At 39.4% G+C, this 25,003-nt stretch overlaps 1 protein-coding gene across 2 annotated transcripts; it reads left to right on the top strand.

Annotated features, from left to right (window-relative positions):
* Window positions 1–132: 132 nt before the first annotated feature.
* Window positions 133–24,796, top strand: NUDT6 (nudix hydrolase 6; the record flags this gene model as incomplete). Of its 2 annotated transcripts, XM_081303107.1 has the most annotated exons (5): window positions 133–346; window positions 3,582–3,785; window positions 7,613–7,668; window positions 19,455–19,509; window positions 24,414–24,796. In XM_081303107.1, the coding sequence occupies 5 exons, from the start codon at window positions 133–135 to the stop codon at window positions 24,794–24,796; spliced, it is 912 nt and encodes a 303-aa protein (XP_081159233.1). The 2 variants fall into 2 exon arrangements, with proteins under 2 accessions (XP_081159233.1, XP_081159234.1); XM_081303108.1 differs by lacking the exons at window positions 133–346; window positions 3,582–3,785 and adding an exon at window positions 19,264–19,341 and having other exon boundaries at window positions 7,614–7,668.
* Window positions 24,797–25,003: the final 207 nt, after the last annotated feature.

Raw genomic sequence — 25,003 nt, forward strand, 5'->3', positions numbered from 1 at the left:
GCCTACGCGGGGCGGCTTTGAGCGGCGGGGACCCCGCCCACTCGGCGGCGGCGGCGCTCTTCTGAGGCTTACGGCGGCGGCCGGGACCCGCCGCGGGGGCTGACGGGACGGGACGCGACGGGACGGGACGCGATGCGGCCGGTCGGGCGCTGCTGGCGCGCGGCGCTGGTGTGGGCGCGGGCGCGAGGCGCGGCCCTCGGGACGACGGCAGGGCGCCGCAGGGCCTCTGGGCCCTCGGGCGAGCTGCGCGGAGAGCCCGACAAGTTCGGGGGCGTGTCGGTGCGCTTGGCGCGGGGCGGCGCACTGGACCGCCTGGACGACGCCGCCTTCCGCAGCGCCCTGCGAGGCAAGTGTCCGCGCGGGCCGGGGCGGTGGGGCAGCGCCAGCCCCGCGCTCGCCCCGCGCTCGCCGGGTACCCTGGGCACCCTGCCGGTCCCGTCGACCCCACGGAGGTCCAGGCGAGGAAGGCACCCCCGACCGCGGCTCTGCCAGCCTCGCCCGCTGCCCGGCCGGCGCCAAGCTGAGCCCCCCCCCCCCCAGGACCTCTGTGCGTACGCTGCGGCGCTCGGCAGGCACCCCTCGGCTGGCACCTGGGTCTGCAGGTGACGTCCTGCGCTGGGTCCCGGGTCCTGCCAGGAGCCCTGCCGCTGAGAATGCGTCCCCTAGGGTGCTTCAGCGCGGAGTGCCCGCCCGGTGACTGACGGTGTGATCAGGCAGGTCACCGGGCAGGCCACTCACTTAGGAGTTCTGAAGGGACAACCTTGGTATCTTGATAATACGAATTCTGTGCCATTCAGGAATCATTAAATAATAGTCAAATTATTAAATGTTGATATTAAATAACTTATTGAATGATAAAGGTGTTTTTTTTTAAGATTTTTTTCTAAATGATGGGACCGAGGAATGGAGAGAATAGGGTAACTTACCCTGGCTCTACATCTGTTCTTCCTGTACCCTGCTGCCCGCTGGCCTACTCCTACAACTCCATTGTGTTGTCATTCAGTCAAACAAAACTGACAGTGCCTGCAGAGAGAACCTAAAATAATCTGAAAAGAAAGCCTGATTGGAAGTTTTTGTTCTTTTCAAATAAGTTAAACTCATTATGAATAAGATCAGCAAAAGTTGTTAAGCTGTTCACACATAGAAGTCCACCATTCTTTTTGTGTTCCTGTTGTATTGACAACTCAAAAGTTAGATGGTAATTATAACACAGATAATAAACTTCAAAGGTGTTTCTGGTCTTTCTATGCCACTGAGGAGCTGTGCCACCTTAGGCAACCAGTTATTTAATAAATAGAGATTGAGCCCTGGTGCATAATATGGCGCTAACCTGGATTGCAACTGTATAGAATATTAAATAGGGTGAGAAAGAAATGTCATCAGGTAACTCGGGATGAGTTCTAATCATCCTCACATGGTTAGTACTCTTTAAGTTCACATAATAGCATTTGTACATGGTTTAGGAAAGATTTTTGTTCAAGACATAGACTTTTTTTCTTAAATATTTTTATTAGTTATTGATGGACCTTTTTTATTTATTTAATTACTTATATGTGGTGCTGAGAAGCGCTCTACCACTGAGCCACAACTCCAGCCCTCAAGAGGTGGACTTTTATGAGCTGGACTTTGAGGGACAGATATAAGCCATGGGGATGGAAGGTGGTGGTGGAAGGAAAAAAATCACTGAAGTTTGAGAAAAGGAAAGAATTAAAAAGTGAGTCTGAGTATTGATGCCAGAAACAAGCTGGTATATAAAGCTAGTTTGGGACTGTAGTATTCCGTTTTGAAAGTACTTTGAGAAGTTTTGAAGTGGCAGTCTTCAGGAAATGTCTGAGAGCAGCTAGAGAGCTGACAGTTAAGTGAAGTCAGGACTAGGCACTAGTCTTGTGCCAAAGAGTATAAGATGCAAAACAGCAGCAAATAGCAGTGCTTTTGCAAAATCTTTTTCATTTACTCTGAAAGATTAGGAAGAAATACATGGGAATTCCTGACTGCAATCTTCAAGTGTTGGTTATGGGTGTATATACATGTCAAAACTCATCAACTGGAGGTTGTGTCTCAGCGGTAGAGCGTGTGCCTAATGTGAGCCCTGGGTTCAATCCTCAGCACCACATAAAATAAAGGTATTGTGTCCAACTACAACTAAAAAATAAATATTAAAAAAAACTAATAAACTCTAAGATTTCTGCACATTGCTTTAATTAGACCTCTGTTTTTCAAAGATTTAATCAGAGAAAAGGTCAGAAGGATCTGATCCCATGGCCTCACAGCATGCTAAGTCAGGCCAAATCTGTTAAAGGCACTGTTCTGGGCACACCAACTTTCGAGAGGGGCATACAGCATGGTCCTTGGCTTGGAGGAGCTTGCTGCAGAGCTGAGGAAGAGAAGAGAGGGAAAAGTTCCCTGAACAGGTGCTCAAGCCTCCCAAGATCCACGCTTCAGGGTTGGGGCCAAAAGCAAGTGAGATGACGCATAGGGAAAGTGACCGGAAAGGGTTCTCAAATCTCTAAAATTGTGAAGTATTCCTTTCTTCACCCCCGCCTTTGTCTTTCATGGTGGTGAGTACTTAAATAATGTTGTAAAGCATCTGAAACTTAGCAAGGTTAAATGAATTGGCATCTTTATTCCCTGGCTTAATCTTATGTAATGAAGTAAGAAACTTTAAAAAATTCAAAGACAAAACCTATCATGTTCATTGGGGAATTTTTTATAACAAAATTAGAAATAAATGTCTATGAGTAGAAGGTTGGTTAAGAAGCTTATGAATATCTACATATGGAAAACTTGGAGTTATTAGAAATTTATATTCATTCAAAAAATTTTGGTAACTTACCCCGGAATGTTTAAGATATGTTGTGAAAGACATGATATAAGCTGTATGTAATATGATGTTACTTAAAAAATTCATGAAAACAAAAAAATTTTAGATATTTTCAAACTAGTAAAACATTAAGGTTAATTCATTATCTTTATTTTCAAGATTTTCTAGAACTAGCATAATTATTTTAAAATAATTATATACTTTTGACCATCTTGAAATTTATAAACCAAAAATAATTATGGTACAACTCTTTAAGTGCAAGTAAAAGTCCTTAATAAAGATCAAGACTAAGGGTGTTAAAAGAAAACATTGGCTGGTGATGTAGCTTGGTAGTGGAACACTTATCCCACATGAAGCCCAGGGCTGGATCTCCAGCATCACAAAACAGAGAAAGAAACAGCATTAAAATTGTATTCCATTTTGTTTAAATCAGTTTATTTGTCTATTCTGCAATTAGCAACACCTGTTATGTGCCAAATATTGTCTTCAGCCGGTATGGATGTGAAGATCAGCACTGTGTTCTCAAGGATTTTGATCTGGTAGAAAATCATATAAATAATGTGGTAATTATGAAAAACATGGTAGTAGCCACGCTGGTGATGTGAACAGGACATTTTGGGATCTCTCCAGAAAGCTAATCATGAGGAAGTACATCCCTAAAGATGTCTTTCTGGAGGAAGTGACACCCTGAGCCCAGTTTTAGTTTATCCCATTTGTCTCACTGTTAAATGTTTACAGATTCTTATCTTCTACATTTTAGCTGCAATACATGAGTGGCAATCAGAAGGTAAAATAGCCGTCTGGCTGCATATTCCCATCCTCCAAAGCCGATTTATTGCCCCTGCTGCTTCCCTGGGCTTCCGCTTTCACCATGCAGAATCTGACTCATCAACGCTGACCCTGTGGCTGGGAGAAGGGCCCAGCAGATTACCAGCGTATGCTACACATCAAGTAGGAGTCGCAGGTCAGTTTCGAACTCATGGCCACTAGAGTTCACTTTTTAAAGTTCTTTAAGGTTAACCCAGTTTCTTTCTTTGATGAATGATTTTGTTCAGTGATTATCTTCCTGAAACTGTTGCAGAGCTTTTAAATAAATGAAAGTTGCTTTACAGATCAGCAGAGGGCATCACAAAGAACTGGCACATTGAGAGCTGAATTCCAAACCTGTTCTCAAACAGTGGCATGACTTGGAATCAGGAAATAAATTCATTCAACTTAAATAAACAAAACAATCAGAGTCTCTAAAGGATGAAATTTATTTAGAAATAGCCGAGTATTGCAATGGGAATACAGGTACCATGGTAAACTATGAGTGTGTTCAAAGAAGTTGAGGCCAGAACAAAATTTGAGAGACAGATGTGAGTAGAATTTCAGCAGGTATTTGGAAATAGTTATCACTGGGCCACAGTGATTGATAATAAAAGTACAGCAGTCTGAAGTTGAACAAACAGTTTCAGGGCAGATGTCCTCATAGAGGTATTTTTTTATGTTATCACGGTGGCCTCTGAAAGCTGTGGTTATGGCAGAATGTTGTGATGATTGCCATCAGGCCTCCTGTACAACTGACCGGCCCTTCATAACCTCCCAGCCTTATTCACTTTTTCTTTTTTTGGTTAGGTTTACCACAGTGAATCTATTTTGATTCTGACAATTTTCATGTTCTTATCACACATATTAGTACTAAACATACGAATCTGTACAGTAAAATATAGCTTAGGTTGAGTATAAGGTAAAGAGAACCAAATTTAATATTACTTCTTAAAGACATTTAGGTTAAGTTATTGTGACAAACCATTATTTAAAATAGCATGATTTAATGACAGTGTAGAACTTCATAGTCTGATTAGCTTCATAGATATAAATTGAGAGAATACTATCTTCCAATAAAGACAGGGACTCACATAGTAGAAGGCATCAAAATCAGAGGGCTTATTAAGACAGACTGATGATTCAGTAGGTCTGGGGTGGGACCTAAGAATTGGCATTTCTAATAATTTTCCTGTGGCTATTTCTGCTATTGCAGCTTTTGGTCTTAACATCACCCTTTGAGAACCAGGATTAAGGAGATTCTTAAATGAAAGCAATAATATGTATTAAATAGTAATTTATTAATAATTTTAATTAGCAATTTTATATAATTTACAAGAGTTTTAAAGCTATTTTGCACATAAGAAGTGTTTTAAAGGAGTTATTCAAGAAGTCTAGTAATGTCTTCTCTATCTGAAGTCTTAAGCTTTCCATTCAGCTTCATTACAAATGATTGTACTTGATAATTGGGTGACAGCCTCACACTTCATTGGAAAGTCATAGAAATAACTCTCATTCATTGTCATGGATTTCTGATTGAGTTTGCAATCATTACCATAGAATTGGTGATATATACACTAAGAGTATTCCATGAAAGTTTATAAGTAAGTATTGTATTGTCTCATATAGTTTAGGAGTTCTAGAGGACTTCAAGAATGGGAGATGTGGAACTTGACCAGTAGTGAAGGATAACTAGGATCAGAGGGGGCTCTTAGGGACAGGAACAATCTAATGCAGAGATTTTTAGGTGGAGAGAAAATAGTCGATGTTATTATGAGCAACAGAAGGACAGAAGGTTGCTCATAGTATGGCTGGACAAGAGTGAGCTGTGGCTTCTTCCCTGGTTAATTACCCTCACAAGCCAGCACCTACTAGCCTGGCATCTACTGGCTTCTTCCCCTGCAATGTGCTTCCTCAGAGCTTTGTCCAGTTCTTGACAGTTGACGGTTCTGCACAAGTGTCTCCTCCTCAGAAAAGCTCCTGACCCTCCTGTCTAAAACGGGGTTCTCCTGCACACCAATCCTATCAGCCTTTGTCCCTTTATCTAGAGCCACCTGTCTTTATTACACATAACACAATTGGCAATCCTATCCCTACAATAATATCAACTCCATGAAGGTGGGTATCTTAAGTCTCCTTCACCACTGTATCCTCAAGCAAAGATAGTCTGGCCTAAAGCAGACACCCAGGATTTCTTGAGTGAATGTCAAACCTTCAAGTGGAAATGAGCCCTTGGAGTGCCATATCGTACTGTAAAGAGTGCCTACTTGGGGGGCTTGGTTTGTGGTTCAGTGGTAGAGTGCCCACCTAGCACATGGGAGGCCCTGGGTTTGATCCTCAGCATCACATTAAAATAATCAAATAAAGTAAAGGTATTGTGTCCAACTTAAAATATAAATTAAGCCAGTTTAAAAAAAAAAAAAAAAAAGAGTGCCTACTTGGAGCCCAGTCTGGCTGCCAGGCTCCACTCTCCCTCTAGGCTGCATGAACTCAGGTACTCAGGATGTTCAGCGGATTCTTTTGATGAGCACCCTAGACAAAAATGCACACAAAGCAGTAAGCACAGTCTCTGGCCATAAGCTGGGAATTTCCACTTGATCTCTGACCTAGGATTGATTTAGCTCTTGTGCTGTGGCCAGCAGGGGTCACTCAAGTTGTGTGTACTGGTTCTGTGCTCCTGTTACTAGTGAATTCATTAGGGGAAAGTTCAAGGTGGCTAATCACAAATTTTTATACTTTAAGAGTAGGTTTCCTTGCATGCTATCCCTTGGAAAGTCCAATTTCATCATAGTCTAAATTTTATAATAGAATCCATCATCATTAATTACACCTCATTTGGTTTTACTCTTGTTTTAAAACAAGTGGTATTTCATTTCAGTTTTCCTTGTGTTACAAATACCTATTCCCTTTAATATTTTATCTCTACATAGTATTTATTACCATATGTTGTGTATAAGGACTCAATATTGAAAGAATGGCTGAATATGTGGAAAATATCTTCCCACATAAACAAATGTTTATGTTATTCCATTTAAAGGAACCTAATAAAGATCATTAGACTGTTATTTATATTTTTGACCCAGGATTGCTCAAAGATAAATGCTAGCATAATCTATAGTGCACTAAGTAATGTGTATAATTAATGAGTAAATTAAATAAATGGATTAGAACTTTAAACTACAAAAAGAAATATTGGTGTTATATGTTAAAAAGTTGTGTACAATTAGCTTCAGAAAGGTCCTGAACTGAATACTAAGATACTAGGATTTAGATTGTTAGGGGTCAGAGGCCTGTGTTCTATGCAGTGATTCAAGAAAGAATGAAAAAGCAAATGCATTTATTCAGTGAACACTTTTAACTGCATGCTCTGAATATCTCTCTTCCCAAATCCACACACTGAAGCCTAATCCTCAGTGTGAGGCTGTGAAGAGGGGAGGCCTTTGGGCAGTGGGATCCAATCCCTCATGAAGGAGGCCTAAGGGAGTTTGTTTGCCCTTCCACTGTGTGAGGACATAGCTAGAAGACACTAAGGAGTGGGCCTTCTCCAGACACTGAGCCTGCCAGGACCTCAGTCTTGAACTTCTCAACTTATAGAACTATAAGAAAATTGTGTTATGATAAGCCACCAGTTTGTGGTAGTTTATTATAGATGCCAAATGGACTGCAACAGGCACTTAAAATTATCTGAACACTATAAAGAAAATGCCATGAAAGGATAGAAAGATTGTGTACCAAGAGAAATAGACAATCTAGAGAAGCTTAAGCAGATGATTATGCTACAACTTGGTATATACTAGAACTAAAAATAACTACTGAACAATCAATTCCTTGCTCAGGAGATTTACAAGTCTTCATGGATGAGATGATATCTGAACTAGGCCTTCAAGCATGGGTAGGATTTTGATGACCACAGATAAGTATGGGAGGAGTCTAAGAGAATGAAATTAATATTTCTTGATTATCATTTATTGTTTCTCCTAACAGGAGCTGTATTTGATGAGAGTACTAGAAAAATATTGGTCGTACAAGATCGAAATAAAGTAAGTTGCTCCTGCATTATAAATGCTTTCCAAATGTTTGGAAAATGTAGAAATTTTGACATGCCTAAGAAATTGTAGAAACTTAAAAGAATTTATAATTTAAGGAATTATAGAATCTAGAAGTTATTTCTAAGCAATTATGGATCATTTTGATATTTTTTTCCAATCAAAAAGTACTAGAACTCAGAAGGCTGAGGCAGGAGGACCATAAATTCGAAGTCAATCTCAACAACTTGGTGAGACCCTCAGCAATTTAGTGAGACCTTTTCTCAAAAATTTTTTTAAAAAACTTTTTAAAGGGCTGGAGATAAAGCTCAGTGGCAGAGTATTTCCAGTTACAACTTCACAAAAAAAAAGTTATTTTTAACTAGTTATGGATCATTTAAATATTTATAAATATTTAAATATAAGATCAAGAAGTACTTATACAAGCCGGGCACAGTTATGCACGCCTGTAATCCCAGCAGCTCCAGAGCTGAGGCAAGAGGATCTTGAATTCAAAACCAGCCTCAGCAATTTAGCAAGGCCTTAAGCAACTCAGTGAGACCCTGTCTCTAAATAAAATACAAAATGTGGCTGGGGATGTGGCTTAGTGGTCAAGTGCCCCTGGGTCATCCCCAGTACCAAAAAAAAAAAAAAAAAGATATAGTTCAGTGGTAGAGGCCCTGGGTTAGACATTCTTCCATGCATTCCGGTGTGTTCCACTCTGTGCCAGGTGCTGAGAGTACAGTGATTTGTAAGACAATCTCCCTGATGCCCTTCAGCTTACTGTTTATTTGGACAGGCAGTCATAGAGCAGATAATTATAGTTAACTTTGACTGTAAGGAGCCCCTGAAGACTTTTCAGAAGGGGTGACACTTAAAACAAGTCTAGGAGAATGAGTAGAAGGTGATGAACTGGTTTAAAAAGAGGGTAGAAAAGCAAGCTGAGAACGTTAGAATTGAATGTGTAAAGGCACAGAGTTCACGAAGGGACTGGCATGGTGTGGGAAAAATAGTAAGAGTTCACAGAGGTCGGGAATGTAGGAGTGTTAAGATTTTTGACCTGAGAACCAGGCTGGGAACAAATACGAAGTACCTCATACCAAAATAGGTCTAGGCAGCTAGACACTAAGGAGAGCAGTGTCATGAGTAGAAACTGGATTTTTCTCCCAGAAGTTACAACTCAGAGTGAGACTTAAGTAAATATCAATAAACAGAATCAAAATATTTCCCTATATGTTTTTAAAATTTAAATTATTTGTAACAATGGCTGAAATCAGTGTCATTTTCTCAGAAATGCTATCTTAAATAAGGAACTTTTGAGGTTTAAATTAAGGCAGAATATGTGACTCAATTAAAGCATCTTATAATCAACAAAAATTTATAGAGACCTAACGTCACTGTCTAGCTCTCAATAGATTTTGTATTTAAATTGGGGGAAAAACACATATATTTGGTGAGAACGACTAAATGGGACCAGGAGGGCCTAGTTTTAAGGGTGCCTGGGGTTTAGATTTAAATGTAAACAGTTAATCATGTACAGATTGCAGTCATGGTGATAAAGTGGTGGTGATTAAATAGGGGGAGGGTAATGCAACAATAACCTTCAAATCAGCCCAGCAGTAGCATGCCAGGTGAGGGGAGAGGATGTAAACAGCAGACTTGGTGTAAGGATGACAACCTGCCCCTGGGCAAGTCTCCATGCCCATTTTCTCATCTTTCAAATCTAGTCCTCATACCTTCCTGGGGAAGGGATTTGTTAACTATCTGCTCTGTTCTTTCCACTGAATCCCTTCCTAGTACTTGAGCGAATGAAGAAGGAAATGCACAGCAATGGAAAACTACGCTGGGCAGAGTGACCTTAGGCACAGTTTAATGATTTGTTCTCTCATTTGTATCAGTTTATATTTATAGCAATACACAATAGAATGCTGAGCACAGTATTTGTTTTCTTTTTTTATTTGTATGACAAGAAAGAGCTATTTTTTGGCAAGAATGGTATTAATAAGTAAAGATGTCTATTCACAGAAATAGCTAAGGACTGAAATAGATGCAAGTCCTGTATACACTTGAGAGAGTCTTCCTTTATTAAGGATTGTACTTCACCAGTAACCATTGGGTATCCAACCATTGGAGGTCAAGATTTTTCTGTTGTTGAATTTTTCAAAATTAAGTTGCATATATTTAAGGAGTTATTTGTATCATTAATAATTCCAAATACAGTTAGAAATACTTCCAAATCAGGAAAAATTACTAGAGTGTGAAGTATCTTGTCTCCTCGGGGCACAGCATCCAGGGGCAGTGGGAGGGCCCAGCAGCTGACACAGTATGGTGGGCTCTCCTCCTTCCCTCCCAACAGCCGCTGTGGAACTAGCATCAGCAGGGCCTGTAGTGGCTCCTTGTGTGCTGAATGTGTCTGGCAGGAGCAGGTACGCTTTCCGCTTTCCATACGGAACCAGAAATGGCTGCCAAAGTGTTGAAGGCACAAGCATGGAGTCAGAAAGGTGCACTAGAAAAGGAAGCTTCTTTGAGTAACAAAAGGCCAAAAAAAGGAGTTTAAGGTGTTTTGTAGTTCTTTTACATTTCACATTGAATAAATGATAGCCACCTCTGAGATATGGTAGAAATGACAAATACATAATAGATTATTCTCAGAAATTGGTTTATAAAATGTACCTTAGAACAAGGTCAAGATTTTAAATGATCTAAAATTATTTGTGATCCATGTATAAATTATACATACATGACATAAGCAGACCACTGAATTACTAAGCTATTGATGAACTTTTAAAATTTCCATGGGTTTTCTTTGCTTAAATCTTTTGTCTTTACCTCTTGTCACCATAATATGATTATTTAATTAATGGATGATACATATTTAAGTTTTTTCTATGTAATCAAAACAAAAAACAGAACCATTATCTGATATTTCCTTTAAAAATATTATTTTTAAATTATTATTTTAAAGTTCACTTCCAGTAAACTAAAGTTTCAACTACTTAGCACAAATGAAACCAGATGTGGAAAAATACTTCATCTATACTAAATAAAAAGGGAAATTGTATTGTCTGACCATTTTGGAACCCCTTTCCACCTAGCAGATCTGCCTGCCATACGATGAGCAGACAAGGTCCTTGTCCTAAGGCAGTCTGATGCTCCAGCTTCTCTTTTTTTAATGTTTTATTTTAGTTGTAGATGGACACAATACCTTTATTTTATTTATTTATTTTTATGTGGTGCTGAGGATGGAACCCAGGGCCTCACACCTGCAAGGCAAGCGCTCCCCACTGAGCCCCAGCCCAGCCCACGTTCCAGCTTCTTGCAGGCACTTGTCAAGTTTTGCTAGATTGCCTGTCCTGTGCTTAGGCTTCAGTTCATTCATCACTTATCAGTTCACTCTCAGGGGCCAGAGAGATTAGGAGATTCAGCATGGAGGTGACAGCTATGGAACTATGCAATCAGGATTTTATTTCTTCAAAATTTTATCAAATTTTAAATTATAGTTGGCTGTTTTATTCAACCATGGAGGCACATGTAACTTCCAGCTAAAAATAAGGAAAACAGACCTAAAATAATGTTACATGAAAGAAGTCCAGAAATGATGCCTTGGTTTTACTTCTATCAAGAGAGCCTGAATTTATGTACAACATCTGCAGTAGTCTTGTGGTATTCCTCTTCTGTTCCTACCCCATTTAGATGTATTTCAAGTCCAGTCTACCTTATGATCACCTTAGACATGAAAATATAAAGATGATAGCTACATATGGACTCAGGCTCATGTTACCAAAGATGCTTTTCTTTTCCTGAGATCTATCATGTATTATATCAGTATACTCTAACAGAATCTGGGATTTTTTTAATAGTAGATCTGATACCTCCCTGAAAGACAACTTAAGCTGAGCTGGGCACAGTGCACATGCCTATAATCCCAGCAGCTAGGAAGGCTGAGACAGGAGGATCTTGAGTTCAAAGCCAGCCTCAGCAACTTAACAAGGCCCTCAGCAACTCAATAAGACCCCATCTCTAAATAAAATACAAAAGAGGGCCAGAGATGTGGCTCAGTGGTTCAGTGCCACTGGGTTCAATCCCCAGTACCAAAAAAAAAAAAAAAATTAATAAGCTGAGTATTGTTAGTTAACAATAAGGTGGTTCCATTGCACAGACTTTAGGCATGAAACAATATGCTGTGTTACAAAGCATATTACTGAAAATGATATTTATATGCTTATTTTTAAAAACATTTTCATAGGCACTTTATTTGCTCAGGAGCTTTGATCAATCCCTGGTGATTATGAGTATAGTTTGTAGGTTTCTTTTGTGTTCAGTAAGGACAAATATGTTAATAAAATGTGATTACTGATGCTTATTAATCCACAGGATGTGTGAGGATGCAAACAGAGATACAGCCAGAGAGGCCAGTGAAGCCACTGCTTTAGTCATTAAGATGAGCAGAAGGAAGGCTTACACCAAGATGGTGATATGAAGAAGGAGGAGAGATGTTTCTAGGAACTGGTGACCATGACTTTGTTAAGAAAAGGAATAAGTTTTAAATCATTCAGTATTTTGAGCTGGGAGGAGATGCTGGAATAATGGTATCATCAGCAGATTCAGGGGGTATTGGGAAGAAAAATGATGAATTCACTAAAGGGCATATTTAGTTGAATTTTAAAAGATATTTAAATTGAAGTACCCACACATTTCTTCTCATTCCTCCTGATGAATTACTGAGGACAGAACAGATGTTGGGTGTCAATTCTCTAAGTTCTTATGGTACCAAAAAGAGGTATTCCTTATTCTTTACAACTTCCACTGTCATAACCCATAAGTACTTTGAAACTCCAGGCAGTGGCCCTCACCCACGGGACTGGATACAGGAAAATATTGGTGTGCGGGCTGGGGTTGCACTGCCTGTCCTTAAATAAGCTTGTAGGGAATTTATTATGACTTCCTGTGGCTGCAGTTCCAGCTCTTATACCCTATGTAATCGTGCCCTGAGGAGTCATGCCATGATGTAGCTTGAACGTGGCCCACAAGAAGCACTGCACAAAACGCTGAACAGAGTTCTGTGTTCTAAATGCAGGTGAAGGGTTGATTCTAGGGATTGTCTGGTAAGAATAGTTGTCAGTGCAGGATGAAGTGGTTGAAAAGTATGAACAACAATACAGCAGTTCACTCTCATGGGCCAGAGAGATTAGGAGAGTTCAGCGTGAAGATGACAGTGAATTCAACTGTCTGGATCTAAGTTTGCTCACCATTTTTTGAAATAAATTATTTGGAAGTAAGGATTTGTTGGACATCATATTAGGAAAGGAAGGTTAAACACCAAAAGACCTTTTTTGTCTGGTATAATTCTGGAGTGTGTCTTTTAACAGGGAATTTTTACTTGGTTATTTTAGAAGATATTAAACTTTAGTTATGTGCAAAGTGCCTCACTTAGTAACTAAAATTAACATTTATGGCACATACATAGGGAGAGAAATGAGTTGTCTTATTCCCAGTATCTTTAATTATTGTTTTGGAATGAAATTTACTAATTAATTATATAAACATACTCTATTTTAGCACATGAATGTATCATTTAAAGAAAAATGTAGTTCTCCATACAGGAATATGTGATTCTTATTGCTCTGATTTTTCTTTGTGTGTAGCTGCATTTGAATAGCCGAGGAATGTCCCATTGCATCATTTTATGTTTGCCACATCTTTAGTTGAAGACTTGAGTATTTCACAACAACCCATGAGGGGTTTTATTCTCATCTTACAGATGAAGAAACCAAGTCACAGAGACTAAGTATTTTGCCAAAAAATACATAGATAATGTACTGGAACCAAGATTCTAATCTAACTTGGAATTAGGTTATCTTTGGAAAAAACTAAAGAAAGGTTAGGCAAAGTCTAAAATTAATCATTCATGTAAGAGTGATAAATATCTCTCTTTCCATACCCAGTTACTAGTCTGGAATACTCAAGGTTGTCCAGTATGACAGCACATAGAAGGGTAAATAAATGACGTGACCATGTGTGTATGTGAGAGATGTATAAACACGCATATACATATGATAGTTATCCTTATTTCCTTTCAGATGACAAAAATTGATCCAAATGTAAAATGAACTTAGAATTAAATGTTATAATCTAAGAGCCATGAAGAGGCAACTTCTGAGAAAATTTAATGCATTAAGAAACTGGATTTTGTTTTTAGGAAGAGCATTTAGCATTCAGTGAATGCTTTCCAGTTTTACGCCAGCCTGTATACTCCTTACTAATCAAAGTAACCATCATAACAATCTATTATTATCACCATCTGCAACCTTGAAAACTCCATGAGAGAGGTGAAGTCATAGAGTTGAATTGGGAACTCTGTTTGCCAGTGGTGGTACTGATGCAAGTTAATTGACAACTAGATTAACAGAGCAGAGTTCCACATGGTAAGGATTTATATGTCAACATAATAAGAGAAAGGGATAGCACTCCTAGGGACACATGCAAGGTATGGCAGCCAGCTTCTGATAGTTTTTTACTGCAGTTCCTCCTCTAGGTGCTAATTAATGATCAGCCTAATGCCTAGCTGAAAGCTCCCACCTCTCCCCCAAGTTCCCTCTACTCTACACACCCTGGATTAATAGCAGCTTCATTCTCAGAAATCTCTTCCTTTAATAGGATAAAGGAAGGTCAGAAAATGTCTCATTTGCCATCTGCTGTATCTCAGATGTCTTCAATGTAACTTATGTCATTCTGGTGGGTTGTGGTTCCCTCCATTTGGGAAGACACATCACCCAAACTCAAAATCCCTCACAGGAAGTGCTACTTACCCAGTCCTGGTGTCTGCCAGATGTGAGGAAAACTGCAAACTGGATTTTGCTGATACTAGGAAAGAACTGCTGGCAGCAAAGCAGACTGCAGGAATGGTGTGCCCAGGAACCACAGCACAGGAGAGTACAGGAAATAACCATCACCCTTCTCCAGACTTGGAGTTTGTTGGTGGAGCCTGAAAGGGAGTCAGCTGGCAGTGCAGAGACTGGTTAACAGAGGCCCTGTGCCAGCATCACGAAGCAGGTACGGAAGGGCAGGCTGGGTACTGACAGAAGACCCCACCTGTGGACTCTGCTGCTCTGCAGGGGGGAGCCCAGCAGTCAGCCTCCAGGTGCTTGTGCTGTGAAGTCTGAGAGCAGCTGAGCTAGCAACTTGGGCTTCCAAATTCTGCTGGTGTTCAGACCTGCCAGTCATCCGATTGAGAAAGTGCTGCTTCAGATTTAGTCAGGTTTTCACGTTCCCCCCACATTCGTAGGACATTGGCACTGGTAGAAGCTAGGCAGATTGAAATTATGTTATAATAGTGGTTTCTTTGCAGAGTAAGTAGGAATGATAATTTTAAATAGAGTTTTGATTTTTTTTAAGTTATAAGCAGTGATCCATTTAAGAACAAAATATGCAAATGAAGTATGGATGTCTATTTTAGCAACAAAAATAGTGAGAAAAGGAATCATTTACTGTATTTTGGCATTAGATGGAATTTAAACATAATTGAACAAGTACTTATTAATAAATTTTATATATTATAAATAATTAGAATTATTTTCAGACATTCAAGCCAGTTTTCTCCTTTACAGTTTTTTGTTTTGTTTTTAAAAGCATGTGTGTGTGGTACTAGGGTTTGAATCTGGACTTGGCACATGCTAGGCAAGTGCTGTACCACTAACCTACATCCTAGGCCTGTGAAGTGTTTTTTATAGAAAAACTGTACCCTCAGAATGATTATATGCACACACTCAAAACATAGACCTAACGGGACATTTAAAGTGTGTCCTTTCTCCTTCCCAACCCCATGGCTTTGAGTAATAAAGAGATCTACCAGAGGCTTGACCTTACAAATTGAGTGCTAACAAACTGTTCAGGTTAGGGGCCTATTCATTGATTTATTAAATATTACTGGGTTCCTTTTCATACTGTGCTGTATGACCTTTTAAGCACTGGGCATAAATTAGTAAACAATGCAGAGTTTCTACATCTGAAGCTAACAGTCAAATACATTGATACAAATAATAAAATGAATACATAAGATGGAGATGTGTTACTCAAAAAATAAACAGAGCAGTGATAAAGAGAATGACCGGTTTGCAATATTATACATTAGTTTCTGTACACCTAGCAGCTGGCACTCAAAATTTTTGTTGAATGAATCAGCCAAACTATGAGAGATTTGATGGTAGCTTCCAAGTCATTGGTGATTATAATATTGTAGATAATGAGATTAATCTCAATACACCAGGTTCAAATCCTAGAAGGTGAGTATGGTGGAGTCAAGATTAGACAGTGGTGATAAAAGATAACCAGATTTCTGGTATCTAGCCAGGTAGGAATAAAGGCAGAACAAGAAGTTAAAATAATACAAGAGAACCAAAGGGAAGAGGCAAGCAAGTCTGTGCCCTTGTTCCAGGTTCTTGAGATATGACTGAAAGAAATTAGTAAACCAGGCACGGCGGTGCATAGCTGTAATCCTAGCTACTGGGACTTGGGGCAGGAGGATCTCAAGTTCAAGACCAGCCTGTACAACACTGCAACATCCTGTCTCAAAAGAATTTTTTTTTTATTAAAGGGGTGGGGTTATAGCTCAGTGGTAGAGGCTTGTGTGCAAGGCCCTGGGTCTGATTCCCCTATACCAAGAAAAAAGAAACAAAGAAATTAGTAGTCTTTTGGGGTTGTTGTTACAGAAACTCCTGGTTAGGATTTCAGGAACCGTATCCAGGGAACAATGTCCTGAAGCTAAGCCTCTGCTCAGGAAAACAGAAAATGTCTATGGAATGAAGAAACTAGTGAGAAAAAGGGATCAGAAAATGAATCATGCTCTTTCACCTCTCCTAAAAACCTTAAAATAGATTTGAGTCTATCTTCAGGACAAATGTAAAAGAAACAGCACTCTTAAATTTGAAATTGCAGAGAAAGTATCTAACCTTCTGTTAGTATCAGTGAAAAATGTATTAGCAGAGTGCCTTTTGTCAACACCTGAAATGCCTAGTTCCTGAACTTGCAATTACTGACTCTAGGAAGGGGAGGATTGCAAAGGAATCCAGGAGACCATCCTTACCTCTCCTACAGTCTTCTGTTTTCCACACACACATCAAATTTTTATATATTGTTGATTGTCCTTTATTTTACTCACTTATATGTGGTGCTGAAAAACGAACCCAGTGCCTCACACATGCTAGGCAAGTGCGCTACCACTGAGCCACAATCCCAGCCTGACACATCAGATTTGTAACTAGCAAATGCATAAGAAAATTTGTCCTCCTACCACCATTCCAAATTATGACAGAACTACTCTAGTATTGTTTGAAATCATACATTTTAATACGTTTAAAAAGATAATTTACCTTTTCTGGTATGCTTAAGGCCCTAGATGACCTCACCAACCTAAAGCAGGGAGGGGGTCACAGTTGTGAAGATTGAGTAGTTCAAACAGAGCTTCTAGGCACAAGAACATTTGAGAAAAACATTTCTTTTAAAAGAGAGTGGAAAGTTCTTTTATGACGATCGGGGAATTAAGTACAGTAGAATTTTATACTTGGAATCCTAGAGATGTTTTGTATAGGAAAAGAGAACAAAGATTTAAAATGTAGCCAATTCAAGGAGACTAAATCTTCCAAACTTATCCTCAGTAGTTTTAGTTTTTTTCCCTCATGAAAGAAGTTAGAAAGATATAATAATAATAAATCACTGCTAGATAATATCACAGGCAATAGGTAACACATTCAACACTGCCCTCAGTGTTAATCCAAATTCACATATACTAGGGGAGTGCAAATTCACATATACTAGGAATCTATATCTTCCTAGTATATGTGAATCCAAATTCACATATACTAGGAATCTATATCTGATATAGATTTTGATTGGATGTACACAAAATATTACAGTTAGTATGAGGAGAAGACCAGAGGTATATGAAAAACCACATAGCTAAGTATTAGTGAGAAGTCTCAAATCAGCTTTTCAAATTTCTTAAAAGAAATGGTTAGAATCAAATTGCCTGGACTTGAACCCACACTAGCTGTGACTCTAGACCAGTGACTAATCTTTATCACCTCTAAACTGGGAATAACAGACTCTTGTTGGATTTCTGTGCAGTTTAGATGTGTTAATTCTTACAAGAACATTTAGCAGAGTGTCTAGAACGTGGTAAGCATTCAGTACACACTAGCTAATATTTTAGCATTATTTTAACATTACTAACCCTGTTGAGTGTTTCAATATAAAGAGAATGGGAAGATCTGCCTGCCTTGCTATTGCTCAATCATTTTAAAACCACATGACTCAGGCCTCTCCACCCACCACTTAGACCCCAGGTTCAAAAACCCAGACTTTGGGAGAAGGAAACTTTTTAAAATAAGCTCTTTAAACCTAAGTGATATCAGGAAATGTCACACCTATTTACCAGCATAAAATATACCTGATCTTTCCATACTGAAGCCTTATTTAAAAATCAGATTTGTGTGAACTGTTTTCAATCCTTCTGTCCAGCATTTTCCCCCTTCTGACAAGTTTCTATCTCCAAATATGATAGAGTCTCCAATCATTTATAGTCAAGTCTAGGCAAAGATTTTGAAAGTTGACTTTTATTGTTCTTTTAAACATTTGTCTACCCAGTTATAACATGTTTTGCTGCTGCAGATAGAATTTATGTTGGTGGTCAGACAAAAGCCTGTGAAGTTTCTACAGAAGCAAAGCTGCTGAAACTATTTTGAAGTGGAATCCAGGACAGTGTACTGAGGTAGAGACTCGGAGATGGATTCTCTGCACTAATAAAGTGAAGCATAATTTACTTTGTAAACCAACACTGAGCCTGCCTGAGCCAGATGCGGAAAGGTGGGCGGCCTGAACGCTGCACCCACTTAACCAGCAGCCTGGGAAGCCCTGGGAACCTTGCCACTGGTGTCCAAGCTGGCATGATTAGGAAGTGACACATCCTGGGGAAGCTCTCCTCAGGAAATGCGAGGGCCACCAAGCTCGCCAGCAGGAGGGCCACAGCTCCTTCTGTGGGTGAAGAGTCTACAGAGTGCTGGCCCTTCTTCAGCTTCCTTGTGGGGATGGATACATAGAACAGAGCTCTGAAAGGAAACAGCAATCCTGACAGCCACAGGAACACTGTCATGCCATCTCATAATCACCTGTGGTCTATTTCTAAGTTACTCTATGCTATCTCAATGGTCAGAGCTTCCTACCTGCCCCTCCCCACCAGAAAAAGCAGTGTTCTGGGAAAACACAAAGAAATGATAGACAGAAAACACAATCTGATCAATTTTATTCATACCTCCCATGAAAAGCAATTACATTTTTACATAAAATTGTTGATGTAGACAACAGAATCTTAAGAGTAGTATGTCTGATTAGAAATACAATACAGTAAATAGATATGAAAATTAATAGCATCCTTTAGTGATTACATTTATTCTGTGCTTTCTACTTAATTATAGCAGCATCTGTAAGATTCTCCTATTCATAGTTAACTAGCAGCGAAATTTAAGTTACACAAATGCAGTAGATATTTCCCTCCAAAGTTTCATTAATACAAATTTTATCACATTAACCAAATAAAATTACTTCTATTTCCTGAAGAAAAAGGTGGAGAAAGATTTCATAAGTCACTAGCTCCTCAGCAAAGGAGGGAAGGAGAAGAACAGGAAACTGGAAAAAGTGAGTTCTCATTGCCTGGACCAGCGCTGGGTGTTTTGGCACCTGCAGGTGTGTGCGTCTGTGTGTTACTGAACAAATGCTACGTAAACATTTTTTTCTGCTTGATGTTGCAGATGAAAAATATGTGGAAGTTTCCAGGAGGCCTGTCAGAGCCTGGAGAAGATATTGGTATGTATCTTACATATTATAAGTAGCTTGAAAATACTGAGGAAATCACGTGCTTACTTTATCTTGCTCTGTATCGAAGAATAAGAATGTAAATTTTCTAATTTCTTCAGACCAAGTCAGAGAGTTTCAGAGAGATTACTAATTCAATAAAATTAGCAGCAACATTTCTAGCATTTCAATTTATTCCGTTAGTTTGAGAAATACCATTAGGAACTTAACACCTGTTCTGTTTAGGACTGTCTCTAGATTAATTTGTATGAAAGCTTTAGGTATCCATGAGTAAAGCTTAGCATTAAGGGTTATTCTGAATATGACTAAAATTGATGTTGGAGTTAAACTACAAGAAAACACAAATTTTGGACCATTATATCACAGAAAGGTGAATAATAACTTAAATTTAACATTGAATCAATATAATAAAGTCAGTTATAGAGCTAAAATGATGTAATTCTTCTCTTTATAAGAATTTTATCTACTATTTATTTTGAGTACGTAGGAAGCCAGAACAGTAAAATATCATGAGAAACTCTCAAATGAGAAATAGCTCCCTAAAATAACTTACTGAGCTCAACATTTAACACAGAGAAATAGGAACTAATCTGAGAATTCTCTATGCCACTAATTTATAGGAAACAAAAGAATAAAAATAATTTTCTTGTCTATGCTTAAGCCATTGGATCAAATTCAGTGTCATCCTAATCGCTAAAAATTTCATTTGATACTAACATTATTTCTCCAAGACCTCTTCCTTAACATGCACGTCCCCTATTCTCTTTAGTCAAGAATACATTATGGCCATTTACTGAACTTACTTTTATTTAAAGTCAAGGCATAGTGATGTACACCTATAATCCCAGCGACTCTGGAAGCTGAGACAGGAAGTTCTCAAGTTTGAGGTCAGCTTTAGCATTTTAGCAAGGCCCTAAGCAACTGTCTCGAAATAAAAAATAAAAAGGTCTGGGGATGTGGCTCAGGGGTAGAGCACCCCAGGTTAAATCCCTGTTACTATAAAAATTACAATGTGTGTGTTCTTGAAACTTGATTTTTAAGTGTTATTACAGATCAGAATGCCCTCTATGCCTTGTATAGCCAACTCCTAACAATCTTCCAGTGAACTGATCACACTCAGGGGTGTCTACAGCAGATCTTGGGTTGGAGAACTTACTGACCTTTTGCTTAGGTTCTGCTAGGTGTGCTGGTGGCATAGGAGTATTTTGCTGAGGAGTGAGCACTAAAAGAGAAGGCCATTTACTTGGCGAGGCTACCCTATTCTGATCACCATCCGCGTGAGGCCTGGGCATGGTGGGAACTAGGGAAGCCACGCCCTGCATTCTTATCCTGTGCATTGGGGGACATCTGGGGAGCCTCTGTGGCTTCCCCTTCTGAGGCTTGCCTTCACAAATGAATCCATTTTTTTTCCTTTGAACTTTCATGGATCCTTTGAATGTCAGACTTACATATAAATATAAATGAAGAAATACACATTTCTAAGCTAAATACATTAGGTTTAAGTATAATCCAGAACCTTTAAGTCAAGATAATTAAAAATGCACTTTTCAAAAGTATTTGTGGTTATCACACTCCACCATCCAGAGATTACACACATACCTCAGTCATGTGGAATAAGAAAAAAAGCAGCAACTGTCATTCACCTTCCTACCTGGGTGTAGTATAAATTAAGCTATGTGATAAAACCCAAGAGCAGCTAGAAATGACCCCTGACAGTAGAGGTCTGAAAGATGTCTGTGTGAGGGTATTTCTGTTTTCTAACAGTACAAGAGAATATTCTTGATAATGAAGCCAAATCATCCAAACATTATGTAGATCATTTTCTTTAAACCCTACATTCAGGAAAGTAACATACTGTAGGAATACTTCCATCACACATACACACAAACACTTCTATTGGCTCCAGACTGGACTCTTTGTTGAGTCCCAGTAAATACACTGATTAACTGGGAAATGTGTTTGTTTGGAATCTTTCATTCTTTGATGATACTACGTGAGGCAAACAGAGTTCTCTGTAGTGTTTCAGAAAGTAAGAGGGCCATATACAAAGTAGAATGCAGTCCTCCAGGCTGTGGTATAAAGGCATCTGTGAGGTTAAAATAGACACACTGCCATCCTGGGAATGCCATCTCCTCTGTCGATCTGTAGTCACAAAGATTATCAGTGCACCAGAGCCATGAAAGCCCACATTCCACAGAATTCTTCCTATTACTTCATTTCAGTTCAACCTCGCCCTATTATTAAATATTACAATTTAGAAATAACAAGTATAAACTCCATTTCATCACTGTCCTGTAATCAACAAAACATTATGATGATATATTCAAACACATCTCTTTTTTTTCTTTTCTTTTTTTTTTTTTTTTTTTTTTTTTTGGTACCAAGGATTGAACTCAGGGGCACTTAACCACTGAGCCACATCCCCAAACCTTTTTTATTTTTAATTTTGAACAGGGTCTCACTAAATTGCTGAGGCTGGCTTTGAACTTGTGATCCTCCTGCCTCATCCTCCCAAGTTGCTGGGATTACAGGCATGCACCACCACGCCCAGCTACGCACATCTCTTAATCAGCAAAAATAAAAACAAAAGCTTACTAGTTTTTCCTGTGTTCTTCACACTTGTCAAATAGTATATCTTACTTCAGTTGAGGTTACATTATATTGAAATAACTTTAAAGGCACAACAGAACAAGTCACTTGATCTTGATTAAAAAAAAAATTTAAATTCATGTTGAAAATCCTTGAGGAAGAGATTTTCATCTTGAGGTGGAAGGGGTCTCCAAAAGTCCAGAGGTGGAAGCACTTGTTTGCCCTTCCATTTTCAGGAGTGGTCAGTGATGGTACTACTGTGAGACTGGTCAGAACTCTCCAGACAGTGCTGACTGACTTCAAGCAGGACAGCCTGCTCAGCACCCTGCCCTGTGTTTCCTGGGCCTGCAGACGGCCTGAACTCATGAGCTCAGTACCCAGCTTTTTATTAGTGCTACTAGGAACTAGACAGAGTCCCCAGGATATTTTTCAGAGCATTTAAAGAATAAAAGTACAGATATGAACAAGAGTTAGGGGCATTATCTAAAATTTTGAGACCAGTGCTACCAACTTTAATAATCACTTTAATAACAAATATATACTGTATACAGATTAAAGTTTCATACTAAGGAATTTTTTTAACCTAGATTATTCTTCTATGCCTTCAGTTGTAACCCCACCACCTCCACATTCTTCTCCCTGCAGTGCTGGGGACTGAACCCAGGGCCTTGCACATGCCAGCCAAGCACTCTACCAGTGAGCCACAACCCCCGCCTCAGTGGTTTCAGTTTTAAAATGTAAAACTAGTCATGCTGAGACTATGGGCAGATCTCAGTATGGGACGTCATAGGTTAACTTGAGAAGGCCCTACTCTTCCTGCGCTTGGGGAGCACATCCAGGGCACTGAAGAGGAGCAGAGGACCAGAGCAGCAGGGGGCCTGCTCTTCACAGCTTCCTCTTCCTTGCTGTTTTTTACCAAAAGAGTTACTAAGAAGGCAAAGTCACTGACCACATAGTGAAGGCACTTCAGGGTGTCTGGCAAGTGAGCCACCCAGAGAAGCCGTCAGGGAAGGCAGCTCTTTAAGGGCTTCTCATGGATGCTTCCAGAGACAATGACAGGACATCACAAAGCTGGGTGAGACCCATTTAGGTGGTCTTTCAGGAAACACACCACAAAAATATGGTAATAGTAATAAAAATCCTGCCACAGAAATTTTGCATTTAATTGAAAAATTAACCTTCTAGAATATGAAGACCCTAATTATGTTATAAATTTTTAACGTAGTTTATTTATATATTTAGTACTGGGGATCAAACACAGGAGTGTTTTACCACTGAGCCACATTCCCCAGTTCTTTTTATTTTATTTTTGTTTAAATATTTATTTTTTTTTAGTTGTAGTTGGATATAATATCTTTATTTATTTTTATGTGGTGCTGAGGATCGAACCCAGGGCCTCAGCCATGCTAGACGAGTGCTCTACCGCTGAGCCACAACCCCAGCCCCACAGTTCTTTTTTATTTTGAGAAAGGGACTTGCTAAGTTGCTGAGGCTGGCCTCAAACTTGGGATCCTCCTGCCTTAGCCTCCCCAGTTGCTGGGATCACAGGTGTGCACCACCACATCTGGCTATATAATACATTTTATGTATCCCTAGCCTTTTGAAAACTGATGAACATCTATTGCCTTTTGGTATTAAAGGACTGAGACCAAGCTCTTTGAAGTCTTATCTCAGGAAACAAAGGCAATGCCAAAACTTCCTGCAGTGGGATCTCACTGCCACATTACTGGAGAAGCATAACAAAATGGTCACAAGGCATTTGCTCGGTAACCAGAGGCTTGACAGTCCCACCTGGGATCACCAGGAGAAATCAGACATTTCATAGTTCACTTGACCCATTTTTCAGCTCTGTGGACTTTGAGGGAAGAACAGACCACTTCTGCTCAGTTCTGCAATATGTAAGTTTAGGCAGCTTTCATGGACGATCAGGAACAAGATAATAATGAAGATATATGTCCAAGTATTATCTGCACCTTTGCAACATGTTTTAACTTTTGCAACCTATGCTTTTACCTTTTGGGAAACAGAGCAGGAAGAGGTTAAAAGGATGTAACCCTAAAAAAAAAAAAAAGTGAATAAGCCTCTAGTTAGCAACCAGCCAAAGAAATAGCCAATATATCAAAAGCTTCTCAGGTGTAAAGTAGTGAAATAATTTTGGTATTTCAGGACATCCAGAAGTTAGAGTTAGTATTGAAAACAGCCAACCAAAGGTTTTGCTTCTGGACTTTGAGATTTTAACTACAAATCTTCAAAGATGATGTGTCTGAAATTGTGATCCTTACAATCTGCACATCTGTACTATGTAGGAGATACAGCAGTTCGAGAAGTTTTTGAAGAGACTGGTATAAAGTCAGAATTCAGGTCCCTCCTGAGTATTCGACAGCAGCACAGCCTTCCCACAGCCTTCGGGAAGTCAGATATGTACATCATCTGCCGCCTCCAGCCACATTCCTTCACCATCAACTGCTGCCCGCAGGAGTGTCTCAGGTGCGAGTGGATGGACCTGGTGGACCTGCTCAGGTCTGGAAACACAACTCCCGTCACCAGCAGAGTGGCCAGGCTGCTGCTCTACGGGCACAGAGCAGGGTTTGACAAGGTCGACCTCACCGTGGAGGAGCTTCCGGCAGCGTCTACAGGCCTGCTCTATAAGCTCTATCACAGGGAACTGCCAGAGAAGTGTGCACTGTGACAGGAGCGCACTGAATCCACACCGACGGGTGTTGAAAAGTTTAAGGAAACTGTCAATGTTGATTAATATATGCCAGATAATAAAATGTCATGAACACTTGGGATTATTAAATATTTGATGGTAATTTTCTAATGCCTATGATTTTCTTGTTGAAAATTCACATATAAAGACACTACAAAATCTTTTCAAATAATATAAATGTAAGAA

Source organism: Spermophilus citellus (genome assembly GCF_964194105.1).
Source record: "Spermophilus citellus genome assembly, chromosome: 8".
In the NCBI taxonomy this organism is placed as follows: domain Eukaryota; kingdom Metazoa; phylum Chordata; class Mammalia; order Rodentia; family Sciuridae; genus Spermophilus; species Spermophilus citellus.